Source organism: Carassius auratus, chromosome 43 (genome assembly GCF_003368295.1).
Source record: "Carassius auratus strain Wakin chromosome 43, ASM336829v1, whole genome shotgun sequence".
In the NCBI taxonomy this organism is placed as follows: Eukaryota; Metazoa; Chordata; class Actinopteri; order Cypriniformes; family Cyprinidae; genus Carassius; species Carassius auratus.
Window position 1 is genome coordinate 12,738,143 of NC_039285.1, and position 23,588 is coordinate 12,761,730.

General features: G+C 34.8%; 1 protein-coding gene across 9 annotated transcripts in view; it reads right to left on the minus strand.

Annotated features, from left to right (window-relative positions):
- LOC113061740 (GRAM domain-containing protein 1B-like) overlaps positions 1-23,588 on the minus strand; it is a 117,392-nt gene that overhangs the window by 7,447 nt on the left and 86,357 nt on the right. For 3 of the 9 annotated variants that reach the window (XM_026231136.1, XM_026231141.1, XM_026231139.1), the window contains 6 exons: positions 15,002-15,215; positions 8,607-8,627; positions 6,610-6,696; positions 1,152-1,236; positions 249-352; positions 74-169 (listed from right to left, as the gene is read on the minus strand). In XM_026231136.1, coding sequence (XP_026086921.1) covers positions 74-169; positions 249-352; positions 1,152-1,236; positions 6,610-6,696; positions 8,607-8,627; positions 15,002-15,215 — 607 coding nt within the window. Of the gene's footprint in view, positions 1-73; positions 170-248; positions 353-1,151; positions 1,237-2,432; positions 3,448-6,609; positions 6,697-8,606; positions 8,628-15,001; positions 15,216-22,561; positions 23,053-23,588 lie in introns of those variants that run through there. The other 6 variants (XM_026231143.1, XM_026231138.1, XM_026231137.1 and 3 more) reach the window with 4 other exon arrangements.

The window sequence follows — 23,588 nt, forward strand, 5'->3', positions numbered from 1 at the left end:
GAGATAGTGAGTGATGAACATCAAAGAAACAACTTGTGTTAATAATATGTTGTACTGTCTGAAAGACTCTCACCTTCTCAGAGTCTGTGGACACCTGTACAGCATTGGGAATCAGACGTGCAGTTTTCTCTTTCGTCATGGAGCAGATGTCTTTCAGCCGAACTGTAAGCTGCGCACGCATGAAACAGAACAACTCAGATCTCTCATCAGGCTGTAGCTCCAAAAATCTGAGTTACTGTAAATCATACCAGTGTCTCCCAGCGAAAGATGTTGCTGTAAAAACAGATCCAGTTTTCGGAGAGGTAGAGGCGGCCCTGCAGGAGAATGTCCCGCTGGAGAGCACACGAGTAGTCTGCCAATAACAGGTCAAAGGTCAAAAGATGCCCCTCCTGTTACATCATTCAGTTGAATCATTTTGTTTTCTAATATTTTAGTTTACTTCCATCTAGTTCTAAACACAAGGAGAAAATAATCATACAAAATAATTTCATGCAATTATTAAATAGTTAATTATAGTTGTAATAATTTGAAATGTTATATATATATATATATATATATATATATATATATATATATATATATATATATATATATATATATATATATATATATATTAATTGTTTATATATACACACACACACACACATGCACGCACGCACGCGCACACACACACTTTTTACAACTTAATTTCAGCATAAATTTAATTAACGATTTAAGATAAAACTAATAACATTTTGTTTGTTAATGCTTAATTTAGTTTACTTACTAGAAATAAAGACAACATTGGTTTTAGTACATTAAGAGAAAATAGACTTCTTTAAAATCTTCATCATATTTGCTCTTATGCACTAAAAAACAACAGAAACATCAATAAAAACCCAAATCATTTCTGCAGTCAGTAAAGCTAGTCGACAACTCTGATGTCAAGCAAAAATACTATCTAAACATAATTTTTTTTTTCTCTAGAGCAAAGAGAACAAAATGGGTTTAAAATGAAAAACAATGACTTTCAATTAAAACAACAATTGCAAAACCTTGTATTTATTTATTTTTATCACTCTCTTATAACAAATACTGAATCTAAATGCTAATGTGACTGCATTTAAACAAGTCTTTCATTTGTTCATGAATACATACATGAGAGCTCTTACCCACAATGAGACGCTCTGTGTCCGGCAACTGCTTGAAGAGCTTCCTGAAGTCTTCATTACGCTGCTTGTACGTGGGACTGAGGACCTACAAAACAAACAAAGCAGTAGATGAGGAACACACACATACTCTCACATCCATCCACACTCAGAAAAAAACAGCCATTCCATTCCAGTCTCACACAGCTGATCATCAGGCAAAAGCTGCTTTAGATTTGCCGTGCAGCAGCGTGAGATGTGCATTCCCTCTGTGGAGTCTCCACTGTGCTAATAAGTGAACGTACACCTGGCAGCGGAGCATAAACAGCCTTTAAAGACAAATGCTCTGAGAAAAAACAAGACCGTTACTTCAACATAGATAAGGTGTCTTGAGATCAACCATGTAAAACGGTAACGGTGATTCCTTACAAGAAAAATAGAAGATGAAACACTGTTGCCATAGATGTGAGAAAACAACAACAAAAGATCATAAATACCTTTAGAATGAAACACATGCTTAACCACTGGATTATGGTTCAAAAATATAAAATTAACATTACTTGTATAAACAGTACTGACACTGTCAACATTTAATGTTTTTTTTTTTTTTTACTTATTTCTACAATATTAGAATGAATGAGCAAATAAATAAAATAAATATATAAATAACCATAAATACATAAGCATAACAATTTGAGTTAAAAGTGTGTTTTGTGTATGTTATACACATAATGATTTTATAAATTGTTATGCTTATAATATACGTTCACGTTAATTTCTTATTTTGAAAACAGAATTGATAATATAATATAATATAATATAATATAATATAATATAATATAATATAATATAATATAATATAATTCCTTATCACATCCTTTTTATCATCTACGGTTCACACGGCCATCTATAAACCTGTACTCACTCTCTATGTCTAATTATTATATTATATTATAATCCTAAAAATATAAAATCAAAGTTGTATATATAGACAGAACTGACAATTCAGTGTCAACATTTGTATATACTAATTTCTTCCAAATAAAAATGTGTAAAATTCTCTACCAAATAAAATTGAGTAAATAAATAAAATACAATAAGATTTTTTTTTATTACATATATAAAAAGTGTAAAAACGAATGTGTGTGTGTGTGTATATATAGAAACACACTATATGTAGACACACACTGTATACTGTATTATATATATTTACAAAATCTTCATGTTGTACATTGGCCTATTATTATTGACAGTGTACCCTAAACTAGTCTTATACTCTTCTGTTGAATCTTTATGGAGACTCACAGCAGGTATTTCCTCATCCTGGTACGGGTCGTCCGGCGGGCCCCAGTGCCAGTTCTGGTCCCAGTCTGAACCCTGAATTAACCAGCCTGCCAAAGCCTCCTCCAGCTCTATAAGGGTCTCCCAGTCGTCCTGAGAGCTAAGTGATGAATCCATGTCTCCTACTACAGCCAGCGGATCAATCAAATCAACAACGACACTCCGCTGACACTTCCAGATCCTGGAGATATTTTTGATTAGGGTGGGTCTGTGGATTCACTCACTCCTTTAAGGTATGTCGATGCTATCGCAGAAGTTCATCAGGGTGTAACCTCTATCAGGATGTGAGTGTCGGGCTCTTCTGACTAGTGCCACGTGATTCCAGTGCAAAAACACACTCACACACAAGTGGCCTTCAGTAACCTCTCCAGACAGATACTTTATTATGCTGCTGTTTGTTCCACTTTCCCACCGTTTGCACTGGGAAGGAGTCTGTATGCGTGTCTTGATTCTTTGTGCTCCTTCAGACTGTAAACACTGTGACTAGAGAGTCGATGAAGAAGGAACAGACAGTTATTTCCGCATATGATTATTAATTGATACCTCAGTATGCAATGGCTAAAAATATCTCCATTAAAGTTCGATTGTTGGCTTTCAAAGATCGTTCTTCCTGGAGTTTAATCCATCAAAGACATGATTCTTCTTATTCCTAGAGTTTGTGCTTGTTTTCTGCATTCAGCAGCTGATGTTGCTCGACTCCAGAAAAGAAAGATAAGTCTTCTGCAGGTGTGAATCGGACCACAATGACAAATAAAGAGCATCTAAAGAGCATCACTAGAGGGTTACTTCTGCGTAAGATTATTAATTGTTACTTCAGCGTGCAAATGGCCACCAATATCTCCATTACTTGTTGGCTGTTGGCTTTCAAAGATTGTTCTTCAGGGGTTTAGTCCATCAAAGGCATGTTTCATCTTAATTCTCAAAATCTGTGCTTGTTTTCTGCATCCAACAGCTGTTGTTGTTTGACTTTAGAGAAGAAACTCACCTTCAAGTCTTCTGAAGATGTGAATCGGACCACAACGTCAAATAAGAGCGTCACCAGAGAGTCGATGAAGAAGGAACAGAAAGTTACTTCCGCATATAATTATGAATCGTTACCTTGGTATGCAACGGCTACCAATCCAATATCTCCATTACAGGTTGGTTGTTGGCTTTCAAAGTTCGTTCCTCTTTGAGTTTAGTCCATCAAAGACGTGATTCTTCTTATTCCTAGAGTTTTTCTTGTTTTCTGATCAGACTTCGAAGAAGAAAGATGGTCTTCTGCAGGTGTGAAATGGACCACGTCAACAAAGAAAGACCTTCCGGAAACACCCTGTGCCAAATCCTTGGGTTTTTAGGTCCTATTTTTAATCATTTACACTTTCCAATGTAGAATTCACTCTCGCAACAAATCTCTCAACCCCAAACTATACTCCCTCTCATTTGTGCCTAAAGATAACCAAGAACAAAGACTGACACATGATCTGCAGCAGTCATAATGCTAAGAATAAAATTCTGCTTGTGCAAGCAACAACTTCGCCCCAAAAGTGTCCTCTCTTCAATGCTTATGCATAAATATCCATAAAGGCAGATGGATAGTTGCTCCCAATGGAGAAGCAGATACTCAGGAACATTTCAGAGCAGATCCAGTCCAGCAGAGCACTACACCTCTATCTGTCCTGCTGATTTATGTAGAGCTGGATGTGTGTTTGCTCCTGCTGATGAGTTTTTAAAGTCAGTTACTTATTAACTAAAAGAGTAAATAATGAGAGACGCCGGTGGCTAGTACAGGAGTGGGTGTGACGACTCCAATAATGTTATCAGGGGATCCCTTTGTTTTCAGTGGCAAGTGACACAGTGTGAAATATGCATCAACCTTTGGGGTGTGTTCTGTTAAGGGTAGTTTCTCGCAAGTCGAAACGTTTTTTATTTAGCCAAACGTCCAACTTAAAGGGACACTTCACCCAAAAATGAAAGTTCTGTCATCATTTATTCGCCCCTCATGTTGGTCCAAACCTGTATAAGTTTCTTTCTTCTGCTAAATATATTTTGAAGAATGCCGATAAACAAACAGTTTTGATGAGCAATGACTTCCATTGTATGGATCAAAAAACACTAAGATATTTGTCAAAATAGATTATTCTATGTTCTTCAAAAGAAAGAAAGACATACGGATTTGGAGCAACATGAGGGAGAACAAATGATGACAAAATATTTTGGTGAACTATACTTTCAAAAGTCTTTAAAATGCACTAAAGATGGTATTTTAAATACTGTAAATGTCTGAATATCTCTCTCTCTATATATAATAAAGTCATACAAATAATCGTAATAGAAAGTGTCTGGCGAAAGTACATACTCTGACTGATCTCATGGCTACTAAGAGGTTGGTTAAAAACATTTTTGAAGAATTCTTTATATGTCAAATTTTAAATAGTTTACCATATGTAGGTTCCATGTATTGGTTTAGTACATGTATGAGACTTCACCAACTTTAACTTCCACTGGGAAAAAATACATTTTGAAGAATGTTCGTAATCAAACACTTTAAACTACAAACCAAAACTTATACTGATATAATCAGTATAATATAATAAGAAAACGTCTTTGAATCATTTAGATGACAAGGACACAGCAAAACTGAGTGATGATAACAGCCATAAAATGAAAAGCCAGAGCATGCCTTTGTGTGGCATGTCTGCTCTGGGTCAATGTTACACAACCTCTTCCATACTCTCATACATCTTTCATACTCTCTGTCTAATAATAATGTGCCATGAAATTTCTGCCTTAAAATAAGTCATTTATTCAAGCTTTGCTCCTGTACAGAGTCAGATGCTCTTAATAATCAGCACTTTCTAGTAAACCACACTGTACAGGAGCTGACATTCACTCCGGTGGTCAGTTGGGCTCAGAAATCACATGATGACGGTTGAGATGTAATCACAGAGCTCTCAGGGCCATGGGAGATCATCACTGCCCATACGACCTAACACAGACACACATACACTCCACAGAGAGTGCATAAGAAATGTTAAAAAAAAAACCTATATAACTGTAATGTCAACTTCACTGCGTGACATCATGCCTAATATGCATTTGGTACGCAACAAATAGCTCACATTCATGCAGCTGCAGAGTAATCAACCAATCAGAGACAATAAAAGAGATGCAAAGTCTGTTTACTGTGATGCCGCCATGCGGGCCCTTGTGAAAAAGAAGTGTGCTTATTTCTAATGAATGTGCACTTGTAGTGTACTTCAAATGTTAAACTATATATTTTTCTAAAACTGTACTTTTAGATAATATAGAATTACTAAATTTACTTAGCACTAAATGTACTTAACTGTACACTTTCATGATTACTATATGTTTTTAACAATCGAGTACACTTTTTAAAAGTTCAAATTATAAAATCGAATTAGATTATGAAATCGAATAAATCGTTCGCGATAATGACAGCTGTTTGCGAATCGCTAACAGCATTTCATGGGTTTCTTCTTCGGGGCCAATTTGGATTTTCAGCACGGGAGCATCCTCTGGCGTTCGGGTGGAGATGCTTTTTTCACCGAAAGATATGCATGAAAATAGCACCTTCTGTCGAATCGCGATTTCGATTCCATTTCAATTAATCATGCAGCCCTAGTGTAATTACAAACATATTTTAAATATGTGACATATACTTTCAATAGAAATTAAAGTATTGTACCATAAATGCTTGTCAGTACATTCAGCAGTTACTTTTATCAAATTTCAAAGAAATTAGATGTAGTAATGCAATTACATATATTAAGTCCTACTTAAGTGTGTCAATAAGGACTCTCAAGTTCAACATATTGAATTTAATGTAAACTTAAATTATAGAAAATTTTCATTTAATTATAAATAAAATGTAATTAAGTGTCCAAAAACGTAATATTCAGTGCACACTTTAATATAATCTTTACTTCAATAATAATCTTCTGTAGTACTTTGTTTTTTTTTAAGTGTACTAATCTGTTTTCACAAGGGGATATTACTGGCGTGCATACTGTTTTTTTAGCATTCGTTTAGCAAAGTTCATCAAGGAAGGTGCTACGGTTAAATCATTAGATGATCACACACATGCCAAAGCCATCATCAGAACGACAGAAGCCTTCAAGACTCATTTCAGTCCTCATACCGAACATTTGGGGAAGGACTGGTGTGAGAGGGAACAGGAGGTGGAGTGTAAAATCGTGCTTACTCGGAGAATGTGCTGTCTCTCATGCTGAAGAGAAAGAGTGAGGGAGAGGGAGAGAAGAGACGGGCACACAAAACAAAACAACAGACAGAAAAAGAAAGCAAAGATTGAAGGAGATATTGTGGGAAGATATTGTGGAATGGAAAGTGATTGAAAGATAAATGGATTGAAAGATAAGACAGTAAGACTACACTCTCTTGTGGCTAATGGACTAAACAGAAATCAACACTTAAAGGGGGGGTGAAATGCTCGTTTTCACTCAATATCCTGTTAATCTTGAGTACCTATAGAGTAGTACTGCATCCTTCATAACTCCAAAAAGTCTTTATTTTTATTATATTTATAAGAGAAAGATAGTCTGTACCGATTTTTCCCGGAAAAACATGAGCGTCTAGAGGCGTGACGTGTGGGCGGAGCTAAAGAATCACGAGCACCAGTAGGCTTTTGAGTTGAGAGCATGTGGAAGCTGTGACACAGATCCAGAGGCTGAAATTTAACAAGAGCAGCATCAGCAAAGGCGTCTCTATGTGGTATGTACTGAAACTGTATATATTTGCTTAGCGGTTTTGGAAAATGACTAAGTTCCACTTTATGTCGTAGTCTTTTTTTTTTTTTTTTTTTAAGCTGTACATGTGGAAAGTGCAGTTTGATGACAACATCGCATGTTGTTTACTTGATGTGCTTACGCGCTGATAGCTAAGTTAACAACACAGAGATATTTGAAGCAGTTTTACTCACCGCATGCGGTTCCAACACACGATTGTGACCCTTTTCCGTTGGGATTGCATTATCCTTAAGAAATAAACGACGTGCAATCCGAAATGCAGGGAACAAACAAAAACACTTGCACAACTCCGTTGATGCTCAGTAAAAATAAACTCCATCCACTGGTCCCTTAATGCTGTTTCTCTTTTGGTAATCTGTGCAGGGTTGTCTTGCCCTGGCAACCAAAAACACACTTCTTTTGTGACTTTTCGCGACGCTCTCGCTCTGATCAGGCTGTGCTCAGCCTCTCAGTGCTCTGCTATACGGGAGCGCGCGCTCTTCCGGCAGAAGTGCTTCAGGACCCATATAAGGAAATTCCGCTCCATCTAACGTCACACAGAGCCATACTCGAAAAAAAACTTTCCGAAACTTGTGACAAACCGGAAGAGGTTTTTTTGGAACAAAAATACTCCTTCAAACGTACAACTTAATTTTTGAAACTTTGTCCATGTTTAGCATGGGAATCCAACTCTTTAACAGTGTAAAAAACTCAGTATGCATGAAATAGCATTTCACCCCCCCTTTAAAGAAAAATTCTTGACATTTTATTGCTATAATGATAATAAATGATACAACATTAACGTTTTCAAACTATAAAACAATACCATGATAACATGCCTAAATATGTTTTAGGCATGCTACTCAAGAGTACCATTCAATGTATAATAAAATATTAATTCAATATATCATTGTAATGTGAATATGTCATATAAAATATGAAATTATTTAAGAAATTTTGTATGCAAAACTTGCAAGAAAATACTGAAATTTAAGAAGAAAGAGCACCAAATCTGTAAATCGTTACAGTTAAACAACACAAGAATTCAACTGTTTGATCACCGAACGCATCAATGTTCTGACACACATCAAAACAAAACACACTTCAATTTAGAAGGAATTATCTACTCAAAAATTCCAAACATAATCCCTATTATAAACAATAATTAAATTAAATAAAAATGACATTTCAATTAAAAATAATATAAATTAGATTTAATTATTACATTTAATTAAATGAACCTGTTCCTTTGCCCAAGACGTGTCATGTTAACACAAAGAATGCACTATATGGTAACACTGATGACTGTTTGTATTTCAAGGCAGGTGGACACACAACCATTAGTACAAGCATAAACACACACACACACTAATTAATATAAAGTTTTACTTACGCTGTACCAGCTCTGGCTTTTCTGAAAGAGAAGGAGAAGAAAATTACTATATTACGAAGAGCAAAAGAGTAGCTATGCAGAGCGTTATTTGCATGTGGCCCTCATAGTGAGTGTATATTTACAGACTGTGAGGGTTGGACGCGGGCCTGTCATGTGGCAGCTGGTAAAGTCCGCTAGAATTGCATTTCCCTTCACTGGATAATTGCACATGCATACTGTACATCATTTGGCCTTTCCACAAATAGAGTGAAACAAAAATAGATGGTTAAATGAGCAGCTGATATGTCATGGAAATAAGAGAAATTCACACCCGTATGGACCAAAATAGAAACTTAAAGAGACTTTTAAGGGGATGTTTGTGTACACAGGGGTGAACTGACATCACTACGGCTTTATTTATTACCTCTACTTAAATGTTGTTCAATTGCCAAAGAAAAAAAAAAAACATCCATTAAAAAGACATTATATCTCACAAAGTGAATTTATTTCTTGTAATTATGACATTATATCTCGCTATGTAACTTTGTTACTTGTAATTATACATTTCTGATTCTCAAAGTGAATTTGTTTCATCACTGTGTCACTTTTTATCTCTCAACATTTTTCTTTTAATTAAGTAATTAAGTTATATAAATCACAATTTGACTATTTCTCATAATTATGACTGTATCTGTGCAAAGTGACTATTTTTCAAAATTCTGACATTATATTTCACAGGTTGACATTATTTCTTATAATTCTGACATTATATTTCACAGATTGACATTATTTCTTGTAATTATGACATTATTTCTTGTAATTATGACATTGTATTTAACAGAGTGGCTTTATTTCTCAAAATTATGACATTATATTTCACAGATTGACATTATTTCTTGTAATTATGACATTATATTTAACAGAGTGACTTTATTTGCTGCAATTAGGACTTTATTAAGAGTGTATTTAACAGAGTGACTTTATTTCTCATAATTATGACATTATATTTTACAAGGTGACTTTATTTCCTGCAATTATAACACTATATATCAGATTGACTTTATTTCTCATAACTATAACATTATATTTCGCAGTGTGACTTTATTTCTTGTAATTATGTCATATATCACAATGTGACTACTTCTTGTAATTCAGACATTACATATGGCAAAGTCACTTTATTTCTCATAATTATGACTGTTTTATCTCTCAAAGTGATTTTTGATCTCTGTGATTTTATACAGTTTTTATCTCGCAAAATGACATTCCAGAATGTGCCATGAACTAAAAAGACAAACTTTTGACACACTGTATCCCATCCAAACGTTCTGGGCATAATTGCATTCATTGAAATCGTTTCATGAGGTATTTAAGGGCGTGATTTCATGCCAAGGAAATAACTCCATGTTGAAATAAAAGGTAGTGTGAGATATATGTCTTTCCAAAAACTGTCTGCATTATGGGGATAAACTAGTTTTACATATCTTCTTTACAATAGACCACCGTCTTAAAGAAAAGAAACAGGGGAATAGCTTAAGGCGAGGATAAACTCTGATGCTATATCAGTTTGAAGAGGCACGGCACACAATGGGCTCACTTGTTTTATAGTCTAGGTTAAAGTGAGCAGACAAAATGACGAGAAGTGTGTGTCAGGCGATAAGCTGTTCAATTAGCCTACACCCCAAACACATCCCGTGTGTGTTTGACACATTTGCTAGCACGCAGCTCTCATTGTGTCTTGTTCGTGACCCTTTAAAGCCTATAGATCAATGCACGCCGACCTGGTAACACACATATTTTATCAAGGCTCAGGGACTGAAAGGTTTAATGTGATCTAAACTCAAGAGAGGTCTGAGACAGGTATCTCATGTGTACTGTACATGTGGGCAGAGAGAGAGAGAGAGAGAGAGAGAGAGAGAGAGAGAGAGAGAGATAGGTGAGAAAGGGAATGGAGGAATAGTTGAGGGGTGCTACACATATGAACTAACACTTAAGGTAGCGTTAGTTTACGGGTCAGGGGTCAAATGAAGAAGAACATGAAATGCTTACTTTAATCAGGTTTAATCTGTCACACTGTAAAGCAATGAAAACAGAATGAAAAATAAAACCAAGGAGAAACTGGAAGCTAATGCACTTTCATGCATTTGTTATCCAAAAGTTACTTCAGTTCTAGAAATTGAACCCATTACCTTGGTATTGCTAGTATGCTTTACTACTTATAAAAACTAGTAAGCTGCGTACATAATAGCATTTTAAAGCATCACAAGCTTGCTCCTGACATGAAGGCTGCTCCAAAGAGGCAGTAACATTATGCTGCCTTGTAAGATTACTACAATATTTGAGCCTAAGCTTATGCTTTATTGTTTGAAAATAAATAAATTAATAAATAAATACATACACAAAATCATGGAGTCTAGACAAATGTCTATCATAAATATATTAAATATAAACAGATAAATATTTTAATAACTGAATCAGTCAATCAATCAATCAAAAGTGGATTTGATAGTAATGTTTATCATAAATATATTCAATGCCAAACAAATCCATAAAAGCACTAACTAAATCCAATCTACATGTTATTTAAATGAATCAAGACCAATTAAAATGCACATTTTACATAGGTTTGCAGGTGCTATATTTATGTCTAATGTTATTAGCATATCAAGTTATTAGCATAGCAACATGCAAATGGCAAATCCAATGTGCTTCAGAGAAAGAAACAAAAGGAAGCTTTATGGTCTGTTTTACAGGGAAATGTTTAATAATTAAAAGACACATGCACTCTTTTACTACATTATTGATCAATACTTTAGTGATCACAGAAGGCATAGTCAGGAAATTCCTGGTTTGAGAATTCCCTCTGTTGGAAATCCACAGAGATAAATCAACACCTGTTTGCAAAGAGAGGTGACTCATGGGACAAACATTCGATTATCCAGTGATTTCATCACACAACACTTCAATGTGATCAATGAAAAGACATATCGATTAAAAGTGCTGAAATCCTGCATGGCAAATGTTTAGCCCAAATAAATGGACAGTCACATAAAAGTAAAAATTTCTTGATTTATTAAACACAATCATCTAACTTTCCTGATTTATTTATTTTTGACATTTCCATTATATTGCATTGGTAACAATCCCCCAAGAGCATTCATGCGTAGGGTTACCAGATGTTTAAATCCCCTTACAAGAACTTGTCTCTTTAATGGATACATTTTCTGCTCAGGTGTGACTTAATTTTCCTAATCTGGCAATTAAATATGTGCGCACATATTCTCAGTGACAAACTATAATAAATCCAAACATGAATCCTGACTATATATATATATATATATATATATATATATATATATATACATACATACATACTATATATTATAAATGAATAAACAAGACTGGTGCTTATGTAAAGTGCAATAATTTATATTTCTTATTTATTTTTATCATGCAGCCCTAAGCCAAATACTCTCACTATTTTTAACCTACTATCATACTATTATGCAGAATCATAAGTGACAAATATGCCTACTAACAGGAAAGCAGAGGGAGAGAAGGAGTCTATGCTGGTATTTGTTTAAACAAACACTTGGACACACACTTGCATTCACACAAACAGATAGAGTCAGATAAATCAATAACACTGAAACAGACCACAGAACAGCCACTGGAGGAGAAAAACAGAGAAACAGGGTGAGAGACTGAGTGAATACAGAACAGAAGAGAGAAATGCTTACTTTGGAAAGTCCCTTGTGAGACTAGCATGCATCGAGGAGAAAAACAGAAATCAGAAAACGGAACAACCACAAACAGTGAGAAGAACATGATAGTCAAGTTTAGGTCAAATACATTTTATATGACATCAGCAAAACTAATGTCAAAAAAAAAAAAAACAGTACAGTAAATGTGAGAAATGAAAGGAAACAGGCAGAACAAGGGACTTTAACAGTTGAAATGAAACAGACAGACAGACAGACTTAATGATGACATGAGCTATTCTGCATTTATTACAAATCATTTCACATAACAGCAAAGCTTCATCTCTCCATTCATTCAGCCACTTGTTTATTGACACATTCCTGAATTCCTGCATGTGTGGGATTTTGATTTTTAAATTGTTTTACAGACACTGAAAGCAACATGAACAAAACATCTGCTGTTTGGATTTCTGAAAAGTAAACCGAGGACATGTGCTAGTTCAGTGGTCAAAATATAATTAAAATCTCACTTTTGATCATCTACAAATTAAAAAACAGGGACAATATATTTGTTTATGTATTTTTTATATATATATATAACTTTTCTGGTTTCCATATATTAATATTATAATTAGTAATAATTACTTTTGAGGATAATGCTATTTGAAGATCAAACTTAGCTTAGTTTATTAATGGGCCCACAATTCACAAAAATCACATTATGAAAAGTAAATAGTAACTATTTCAAATAGTAAACAGATAAAGATAGGATTCTAACAAAATTATGGCTCTACAAAAACACAATAAATATGATAAAATATGATAAATAAAACTGTATTAATTTTTTTAAAAAAAATATAAAGTATTTTTTAATGTAATTTTATGTTTATGCTTTTAGAAATGGATATTTACTATCTCTAATCAGACTTATTATTTAGCATTTTAGGCTAATTTTGACCGCAGAGTATGTGCTTTCTGCAAATGTAATCGTGCAAGTTTAATTGTTAATTTTTTTAATCTTTTTTATATTGGAGTTGTGACGGTGGAATTTTCAGGATTGTTTAATATTGTGTTCTAAACAATCCAGCAACCTTATCACACCTTGCTATAAAGTGAACACAAACAGTATTACTTTGTTTTAACATGTATAGTTATGCTGCATTCACTGCATTTGTGTTGTAATTACCAATTACAGCTTTCTACTTGCAGCTGTTTACACCCTTGGACTCAGAATGAATACACTATCAATGCCTAAACATAGTGCCTAATGAAGCTGAGGTGGTCAGGTGGTACAAGCTGTAGCTCTCAGAAAACTCCCAGCACCCAAAAGCTTCAATTACAAGTACTATGGGTACGTGAACACTTTTCATAAGTTGGTATCGCGTAATAATGGTAATTACGATACGCCGTGAAAGCACCTTTAGAATGTGACTACCCTGAAACCAATAACAGCATCTCTTTTGATAATTGATGATGATAGAGCTCTGCTCTCTTTCGAAGTTCTTCATGGCTACGGTAGCTGAACATGACTAGTAATCATTATAGATCGCAGCGCCCTCTGCTGGTGAAAGTAATCATTGTTTTGAATGTGCTGTAAAATGGGGACATTTCCGGGGACAGGCCCAGTCAGACACAGCACACCAAGAAAGGGAATGCCCCCAGGAAACGGGGTCACCCTATTCTTGTTTGTAGTAAAAATTAATAAATTATTAAAAAAATAATTATGACAGATGTCTTCAGGAAATTCTAAGTAAATGATGCCATTTGAAATTGCATTTTTTAATTTATATTTACATTGGAAAGAAAATAATAAGGTTATGAATGAATGATTTCAGAAGGATCATGTGTCACTGTAGACTAGAGTAAAAATGCTGAAAATACAGCTTTACATCACAAAAATAAATTACATTTTAAAATATTTTAAAATAGTAAACAGTTATTTTAAACTGTAATAATATTTCACGATTTTACAGTTTTTATTGTATTTTTAATCAAATAAATGCAGCCTTGGTGAGCAGAAGAGACTACATAAAAAAATAAAAAATAATAATAAAAAAAAATAATAATTCTTCATGTTTTCTATTACAGTGCTAATACTTTAAGTGCTCAGCAGTGACATAACAGGAGATAAACATCTTCCTGGCATTTTTTCCAATCATAAATGGCACTGTGTTCTGAGAAGCAGCCTCCTATAAGGTTCTGTAATTGTGTCTGAGAGTGGAACTCTGTTTGGTCTCGATTGCAGATGTTTACACTGATTCCTTCTGCTGCTGCTTCACCTGTTCCTGACTGCATATGTTCATTTGACACACGAGTTTGCTTTACTGTCTATAACTACTGCACTTGAGCATGAGATAGATTTATTTAAATAAATTTAATGTTCTCCTTCAACAGAATTTCAATGTGAAAATAAATATATATTAAATAAATAATATTTTACAGTAATATAATAGATCTGCATGGGACAGATTACTTGCAAAAATAGTTAATTGTAGAACTATGCCAAATCCGAGGTCTACAGCTTGGACTCATGCTATGATTGGACAACAAAGGGCAAACTAGCAGGTACAGTAGGAGAAGGCCATTCCACATAATTAAGTGCATCACATCCAATACACGGCAGGCTTCCTAGTGGAAGTGATGCTGTAGAATATCTGGGCTTGCTGGAGAACCGTAGAGGAACCCAACAGGTGGGGCTGGAAGAGGAGGACATACCTTGGAGTTCTTGCCCCCGCTGCGTGTGGACTGGCCGGAGAGGGTGCGAGTGACCAGCTGCTCAGGGGTGGAGGGGGACTTGGAGGTGTCAGACTGCTCTGAGCCTTTCTCCACCATGGTATCTGTCTCGACGTTCTGCAGAACGGGAGATCGGCAGCGCTTTCGCAGAACCGGAGAGCAGGCAGGGGAACTCCGGTTAGAGTTACTGGCTGTGCTGGAGAGACAAGACATTCAGATCAAGACTATTGTTTCTCACAGAGCGACAACTTAAATCTCTTTTCCTTGTAACATCATAAAATTAAAACACTCATTCCCTTAGGTGTTTGGAGGTTCTGAACAACATTAAAACTACCAAGGAAAACAACAAACATTTAAAGGGTTTGTTCAACCAAAAATGAAAATTATGTCATTAATAACTCCCCCTTCATGTCATTCCAGACCCGTGAGACCTCTGTGTATGGTATACAGTCATTGTCCAGAAAGGTAAAGGACTACTTTGATGATGTTTTTCTTACCTTTCTGGAGATGGACAGTATACCGTACACACAGCTTCAATGGAGGGACTGAGAGCTCTCGGACTAAATCTAAAATATCTTAAACTGTGTTCGGAAGATGAACGGAGGTCTCATGGGTTTGGAACGACATGAGAGTGTACACTTAGTGTATATAGCATTTACAGATTTAAAAAAAAAAAAATAAAAAAAATAAATTCAGTCTTATTAACAGTAATGCATAAATATAACATAAATATAAAATATTAAAATAAAATAAACACAACAGTCTACATTTACTCAAATCAGATTATTTTCTTTTTATCGATATACAGTACGATTATATTATTTTTATTAATATATTGAATACAATTTTCTTTTTATATTTTCTGCTTCAATTTGAATTTTTAAATGAAATTTGTATAAATTTTTGTGTTTTGCCATTTAAAAAAAAATCCATATAGTTTTTATTAAGTTCTAGTTTATTTAGCCTTAATTATTTTAATACTTTAGTTTAAACTAAAACAAAAAGTTATTTTTAAATATATATTTTTTTCTTTTCTTTATTCATAAAGCACAATTTCATACAATGGCAGTTGCCCAAAGTGCTGTACAAAAAAACTTTGATATAATATCAATAATATATAAAACAAATAATAAAAAAATAACATACATACACAATTAATCCAAGTTCAGAATAAAAAAAAATGCATCCTGACATAAACAAAATTAAAAGCTCTAGATAATAAATGAGAATTTAATCAAGCTTTTAAAGTAGATATTGATATTGATGGAGCATTTTGATATGCAGAGATAATATGTTCCACAGTTTATGTTTATTAAGTTGTGGTTTTAGATTTAGTTTAAAAAAATGACAATAACCCTGAAAATGTGAGAAAAGAGACATGCCTAGTCACATGCCTTAAATAAACAGATGTATTTTAATTAAAATCAATTAAATATTAAAATAAAATATTGTACTATAAATACATTATTAAAAAATAAAAAAACAATGTCACAAAATATTATATAAAATATTACATATTATATTTGACCAAAACCATTTAAGCACAAACATCACTGACAAACGTCAAACATCAATAACCTAAAATTCCCCCCAAAACTCCACTGACTTAAAACAAGTACACCTTTTAAACACCACTGACCTGAAGAAGTCCACCGCTAACAGACTCAAGTCATTATAGCAGGGATGGGCAGACGCAAATACACACAATTAACAATTGATAATCAAGCCAAACAGTTACAAAATCACCACAACTTCAGTATTGCAGGAGTTCCAGACATCTAAACACACTTCATTTCTTCAGATAATGTCTCATCATATTAACACACATACACAATTTCACATGCACACACACCCTCGCTCACATGTTTACATAAATATATAACCACGAGCTGCATGCTGACTTGTCTCTGGGGATGCTTGACTCTCTCCAGTTTCCAAACGGAGCAACCTGGTCACATTATAGGCTCTTATGCAACGACTTACATCACTACTAGCCAATCAGAACTGCTAAACAAGGTCAGGTCACTACACTATTCTACGATTTCAGCAAGGCCTTGAATGTGTGTGTGTGTGTGTGCGCGTGTGGACTGGTCACAGTGACTAGCACAGATAGCCGCCTGCAGTGGCCTGTCAGGTTCCCTGCCTAAAATGCATGCTGATCAAAGTGTCAGTCTTGCAATCTAATGGACAGCAGAAAATCAATGCTTTCATTGATTTTACATGCCAGGTGCCACCTAGCAGTGGGGTGTCCAGGGAGAACAGGGTGGACACTGGACACCCCTGACAGCTAAGTGGCCTACCCACGTGCCACCCCAAAATTGAATATGCTACTATTTCATTCTGAATGTTTAATCATATTGAAAGAAGCATTTGATGTCTGTGATGACACTGACAACGCGCTGACAGAAAAGACAGAGCAGGTTACTTTTGATTAGTGTTGTCACGGTACCACAATTTCAGTATTCGGTACCGATACCAGTGAAAATCCACGGTTCTCAGTACCAATTTCGGTACCAAAGCAAAACACAGAAATATTCTAAAAAAAAAAAAAAAAATTATATATATATATATATATATATATATATATATATATATATATATATATATATATATATATATATATATATTTATAATATATTTTTTCCAATAAGTTTTATAATTTTTTTCAACAGTAGTGGCAGTATCACATACATTCTACTAAATAATATTCATATTTCTAGCACAATGCCTTTATTTGAAAATTAACTTTTATTTTGACGGGCTACTTTTATTTTGACACTGGTTTTACTTAATTGAAACGGTAAAATGCTTGTGAAGTGACTCAGAACAGTTCTGGTGATGTAGTTTGTATTTATGTCCTCATTGAGATGCCAGATGCTGAAATCGCTGCAATCGTCACGCGCTTCAGTCTATGTAGTAAACAAACCATTCATTCATTCACACAGAGACACGCAGAACATGCAGGATTCATATTGCAACCAACTTTTGCGGCTTAACATTTAAAGATAATGGTCCATATGGAGATTTGATGCATTAATTTATACTAACTTTGACAAATTATGTGACTGTCCATATTAAAATGTAAGTTTCATTATCATGACTGGAATTTGAGATTCTGTCCGTGTTTTCTGCTTCGTGTAAATCACAGCGCTGTATGCGTCAAGAACCAGGTTGACCGGGTACTCGGTATCACCGGTACTTAAAGAAACCTGGAAACGTCACATTTTCATTTTTTTTGTACCGACTTGGTACCGAAGTACCGGGTCTTTTGACAACACTACTTTTGATAATAAGAAACAAAGTTTCAGTATTCACATTCAGTTTTATTAAGAATTTCAAAGATGAATACAGTTTTGGAGCTCTTTTGTGGTGGGATGGTTCACATACGCTTCTGCTTTGCATCAGTTCAAGTGAAACCTGAGTGCATTTGAATTATCATGAAATAAACATGAATGAACACGTGTGGAAAGATACACTACATCTAACTGAATGTAGTGTCTCATGTGATCACTCAATGAGTGTTTCACCTGCAGAAAGACAGCAGCTTAAAAACACTGTCACATAAGCTCAGAAAACCCATTCAGTCTCTAGTGAGAAAATGTACACTACATAGATTAATTTAGCAACAATTATATTTATTATATTTTCACTCATACCATTACTCTTTTTTATCATAATGAATAAAAAGGAATTGATATAATGTGATTATAAAACTGGTCTAGGATGAACTTGTTTACAAATCAATTGTTACTTTTAACCTTAACAATAGGGTTCCCTGTATAATTTAGTTTAGAATAAATAAATGCATAAATAAATGTACTTAATCACAAGCTTGTTAATTATCCCTGTATAATTCTCACTCCAAGCTAAGCTCAAAAGTTAAGTTGACAGCCCACAACACAGAGCACATTTACAAAAATCACTGTATAAGTCAATGTTAGATCTATAACTCAAATAAGTTCCAATAGTATAGCATTTGAAGTTATGGTAGGCAGTTAATGTGGGGTTATGTGAAGTAATCAGCAATCATAAGATTTATTCATGTTTTTTTATGCCAAGTTGGAGCTTTACACTGATTTTCTGTCATGGTCTATGGACCCCCTGAATTAGCCTTGAGCTCCTTGATTATTACGCCAGAATGAGAGTATAGTTCCTAGACATCTCAGTCAAGAAAATCCTAACGTCTCATTTTCCATCGGTCTTAGTACATGATGTAACTACAGAAGAGTCAAGTGTTAAATAGGAAAAATATTTTTGAGCGAGATGTTAACGGTCTAATCAGATTCAATGATCTATGCTAAGCTAAGCTAAAAGAAAATATGGCATAACTCAACTGTTTAACTCTAGGGGAGTTGGAAAATAAGCCTAATTAAAAAAAATAAAAATTGGAGTGTTCCTTTAAGCATACTTTTAAATAAATAACATTTATAAAAATGAAGTTTGTTTAAAGAACTTTATTTTGTATGTGAATTATATGCGTTGACTTGCATAATAAACTGCAACTTCATCATAACAAATTTGTAATTTCAAAAATATATTACATTCATGACATTCAAGTTTCAATAGAAATGACATTAAAGTATATTTTAGTTTACTATAAATGCTTGTCAGTACATTCAGCAGTGCACTTTTAATTAAATAATTTTGAAAATGAATACAAAGATGTACTTAAGTCCTACTAAGTTTGTAAAAAGCACGTTTAATTGCAACAAACTGCATTTGATATACATTTTAACTGTAATGTATGTTTATTTAATTGTAATTAACATGCATTTAGTGAAAATGAAAATGTACTGTATGTGTATTTAGTATTTTCTAAATGATATTAAAAGTAGGCTAAAGTGTATCTCTTTTTCACAAGGGTTTTGAAGTAACTTGCAGCTTAGTAAGTAAATCATATGACAAATTCTTCACTGAATGAATACATCCGAATCTACTGAATCAATAGCTGCTTTAATAGTTTATTTAGTGAAGGATTCATCCGCATGATTCAAATTAGTTCCTTCAGAGTTTGAGAGTCTTTACTTAAAAATACTTAACATGTATCTAAATGAGGACATTCCATAAACTATTGTTTTTATATAAAGCTATTTATAAATATAATAACCTAACCCCAACTTAACACTTAAAGTTTTAAATTGTAACTTAAAAAAAAAAGTTTTCACATTTCACACATTTTCCCCTTGCATGTATCCATCTAATCAGATCTTAGAGAAATACTTCATTGTGGTTCATTTCATCCCACTTTAAAAGGTAAAAGGTTAAAAAAAAAATACCAAAGGATGATTTTCTATTTGTGTGAGACACAGTCAAGTGGAGACCATCATAAATAATGGAAACACTCTCACACACACACACACACACACACACACACACACTTTTTTCCTTTCGTTGTTGACCTGCCATGAGTGAATATGTTTCCATGGAAACAGTCAGCGCAGGACTGGCCAAGTTTGGAAGTGGTTGGACTCCACAGAGAAGAAAAGAGAGGGAGAGAAAAAGAGATGTTGGAACGTTAGATAACAAACGCAGGCGTGCAGCAGAGCAAATCTGCTTTAATGATGTTATCAGAGAATGTGAGAACCAATCAAAGCATTCCATTCAACATCCAAAACACTCAGATTCACAGGTGCACAACGCAGCGATGTGTGATGTGACAGTGTTAATGCTGTTATGGTAAAAGGGCTGTTTTGCAATATTTTGAATGTGGTGCAAAAAATAACATATTTTCAGCTCTCCTCAACGACTCAAAACACTCTCCAACAAAGACACATCATTCACTCACTCACTCACTCACTCACTCACTCACTCACTCACTCACTCACTCACTCACTCACTCACAAATGTTTGCCAAAGCTTCCAACAAAATATCATTGTTACTGCAGTTAAACTACAGTTTTCCATTTTTGGAAATCCCAATTTTAGGATCTCTTATTATTTCCAGGTTTTTCATGATTGAGGGACACCTATGGTATTTTGATTAAAACTGAGGCAGTTTTTGGTAGCAACCATTTAGACGTTTTAGAACAAAAACTACAGAAAAAATAGACAAATTGACAAATAAAATTAAATCATACACTGATTTCAGAAAACCATTCTGTGTTAATTCAAGCAGGCACTCCTGAAAATGAATGACCTCACTGTCGCTTTATTGCCAAAAGACCCCAAAGTGTCTATGGCCTTTCTCTGAACTGTGACGGGTCCAAACATGAGAGGCCCTGTCCAGTTTTTCATGGGAAGGACTGTGGGCTGTTCCGGAAGGCTCTGTTTTCTCTGCAGTACTGGCTGAGCGTGAATAATGACCAACTGCCAGGATCCCTCTTACACACAAACAAACACGCACACACACACATGCACCAAGCTTTCAAAAGTCTGGAGAGAGCGGACACCATTCAGGCTACTTTACACAAAACTATTTCCTTACCCCATTAGCAAACAGTTTTTTACTATTGTTTTGATTATACATCTAACAAAAAAGTTCAAAACAAGAAATAAAATAGTAGTGCTCAGCGATATTCAAACAGTAAACCACTTTGAATAAAAAAAAAAAAAAAAAAAACCTGGCCTACCAGTACAAGTGTCTAAGCACTGTAGACAGTTTCGTGAATTGAGAGGAGATCCCTGTTGACTACACACACTTCTGACTAATGGTTAAAGAAATATTAATAACACACAACTGATTCTTTAACAGGGCAAATAATCAACTGTAGATGAACTCAAAGAGGAAAATACTGTAGCAGACAGAGCAACTGTTCATGATGCACAAAATATTGGCAGAAAATCCTAATTATTGAACTGGGGTTTATATGAATGTATCTCATAATATATTTAGACAAATCCCCATATAATGCATATTAATGTCGTAATTAAAAGTGCAGCACTGCTTTGTTTACAGCAGTAACCAAAGAAATGAGGAACCTTTTTTAATTTTTTATTTAAAATTTTTTTTTTTACACATTTTAACTGGAAAACAAGTCTGCAAGAATGTGTTTGTGAGTGTGGATGTGCACTTTCTCTCAAACACACTCATTCAGGTTTAACCATGAGCTCTGTCACTCAACCTGGCTGTCTGTTTATTTTCCTTTATTTCAGACCCTTAGAAACATATCATAAAAAAATAAGGTAAGAAAATAAGAAAATTACACACAAATATCAGCCTAAATCAGCCTAAATATTCATATATACAGACACATTTCATTTTAATTGGTTAAATGGAACAATTGCAACAATTAACAACTGCAGATGTTAACAGACACACACACACCATGTGGGAGTGACAGAAACCATGTGCCACACCCTAATTCCTGCTGCCGAATCAAAACACACACAGTCACACACACTCCTCCTCAGGTTACATTGACACACACCACCAGAAAGAGAGAAAATGAGAAAGAGCGAGAGAGACAGGCAGACGAGTGTCGGAAAGAACCCAATCTGCAATAAGAGGCTTAGACAAGAGTTCGTCGGAATGAACCTGTTAAATAATGAGGCAGCGATTATGTCTCCTCAATGCTCAAACACAACATAACCCACAACACTAACCTGGCTGCCATGTATCACGGCTCCACCGCGCTCTGCACTACTTCAAGAGAAGGAGAGATGGATGGAAGGAGAGACAGACGATGTGGAGGGCAGAGGCATTCCCAAACAGAGGAAGACGACGGTACGGAGGATGAGTGAACGGCACTAGCGCTCTGTCTGCGAGAGCCTCTCTCTTTCTCTCCTCATGCTTGCTGCAGCTCTCTCTCTCTCATCTAAGAGATCAGGGCTCGGGAGACGCTATGTCTCACGCATCGTTTGGAAGGGGTGTTGAAGAACGATGACAGAGAGAGAGAGTGAGACTGAGAGAAAAGCCGGAGGAAGAGTAGGTGAGAAAATGATGGAGACAAAACCCACTGTGCACAAGAGCTAAAGACAGAGAGAGAGAGAGAGAGAGAGAGAGAGAGATGCATTCTGGTGGCTTGGCGCACAGAGCCTTTGGCTTGTTAATTATTCAGTCTTGATGAAAGAAACAGATCATTCACTTTCAGTTCACTTTACAGACCACACACACACACACACATATAAAACCCACACAAGCTCTCACACAAGCTCATAAAATTCACTGTTGAAAATTAAAATCTCTCTCTTGCCTAACTTCAATATGTTTGAGTCTAAGATTAAAAATAGCTTTTAAAATTTTAAGAATTTCATCTTGTGCATTTGCTGTATGTTAGTTTCATAGAAAACTTTTGTGAAACACTTTAGAGTAGGTAACACATATTCACTATTAACTAAGAGTTTTCCCTAATTGGCTATTTATTGATATCTGCTAAGGTAGTTGTTAAGTTTAGGTATTGGGTAGGATTTAGGGATCTAAACTATGGGCATGCAGAATAAGGTATTAATATGTGCTTTATACAGGAAATACTAATAAATAGCCAATATGCCGGTAATGTGCATGCTAATAAGCAACTAGTTATAGAGTTCCCTAATCTAAAGTGCTTCGTGTCGGGCTCCTGATTTCAGTTGGGGTTTACTTTGCAAAAACAACCAGCTGGATCTACATGATCGACTTTGTAGTAATTTC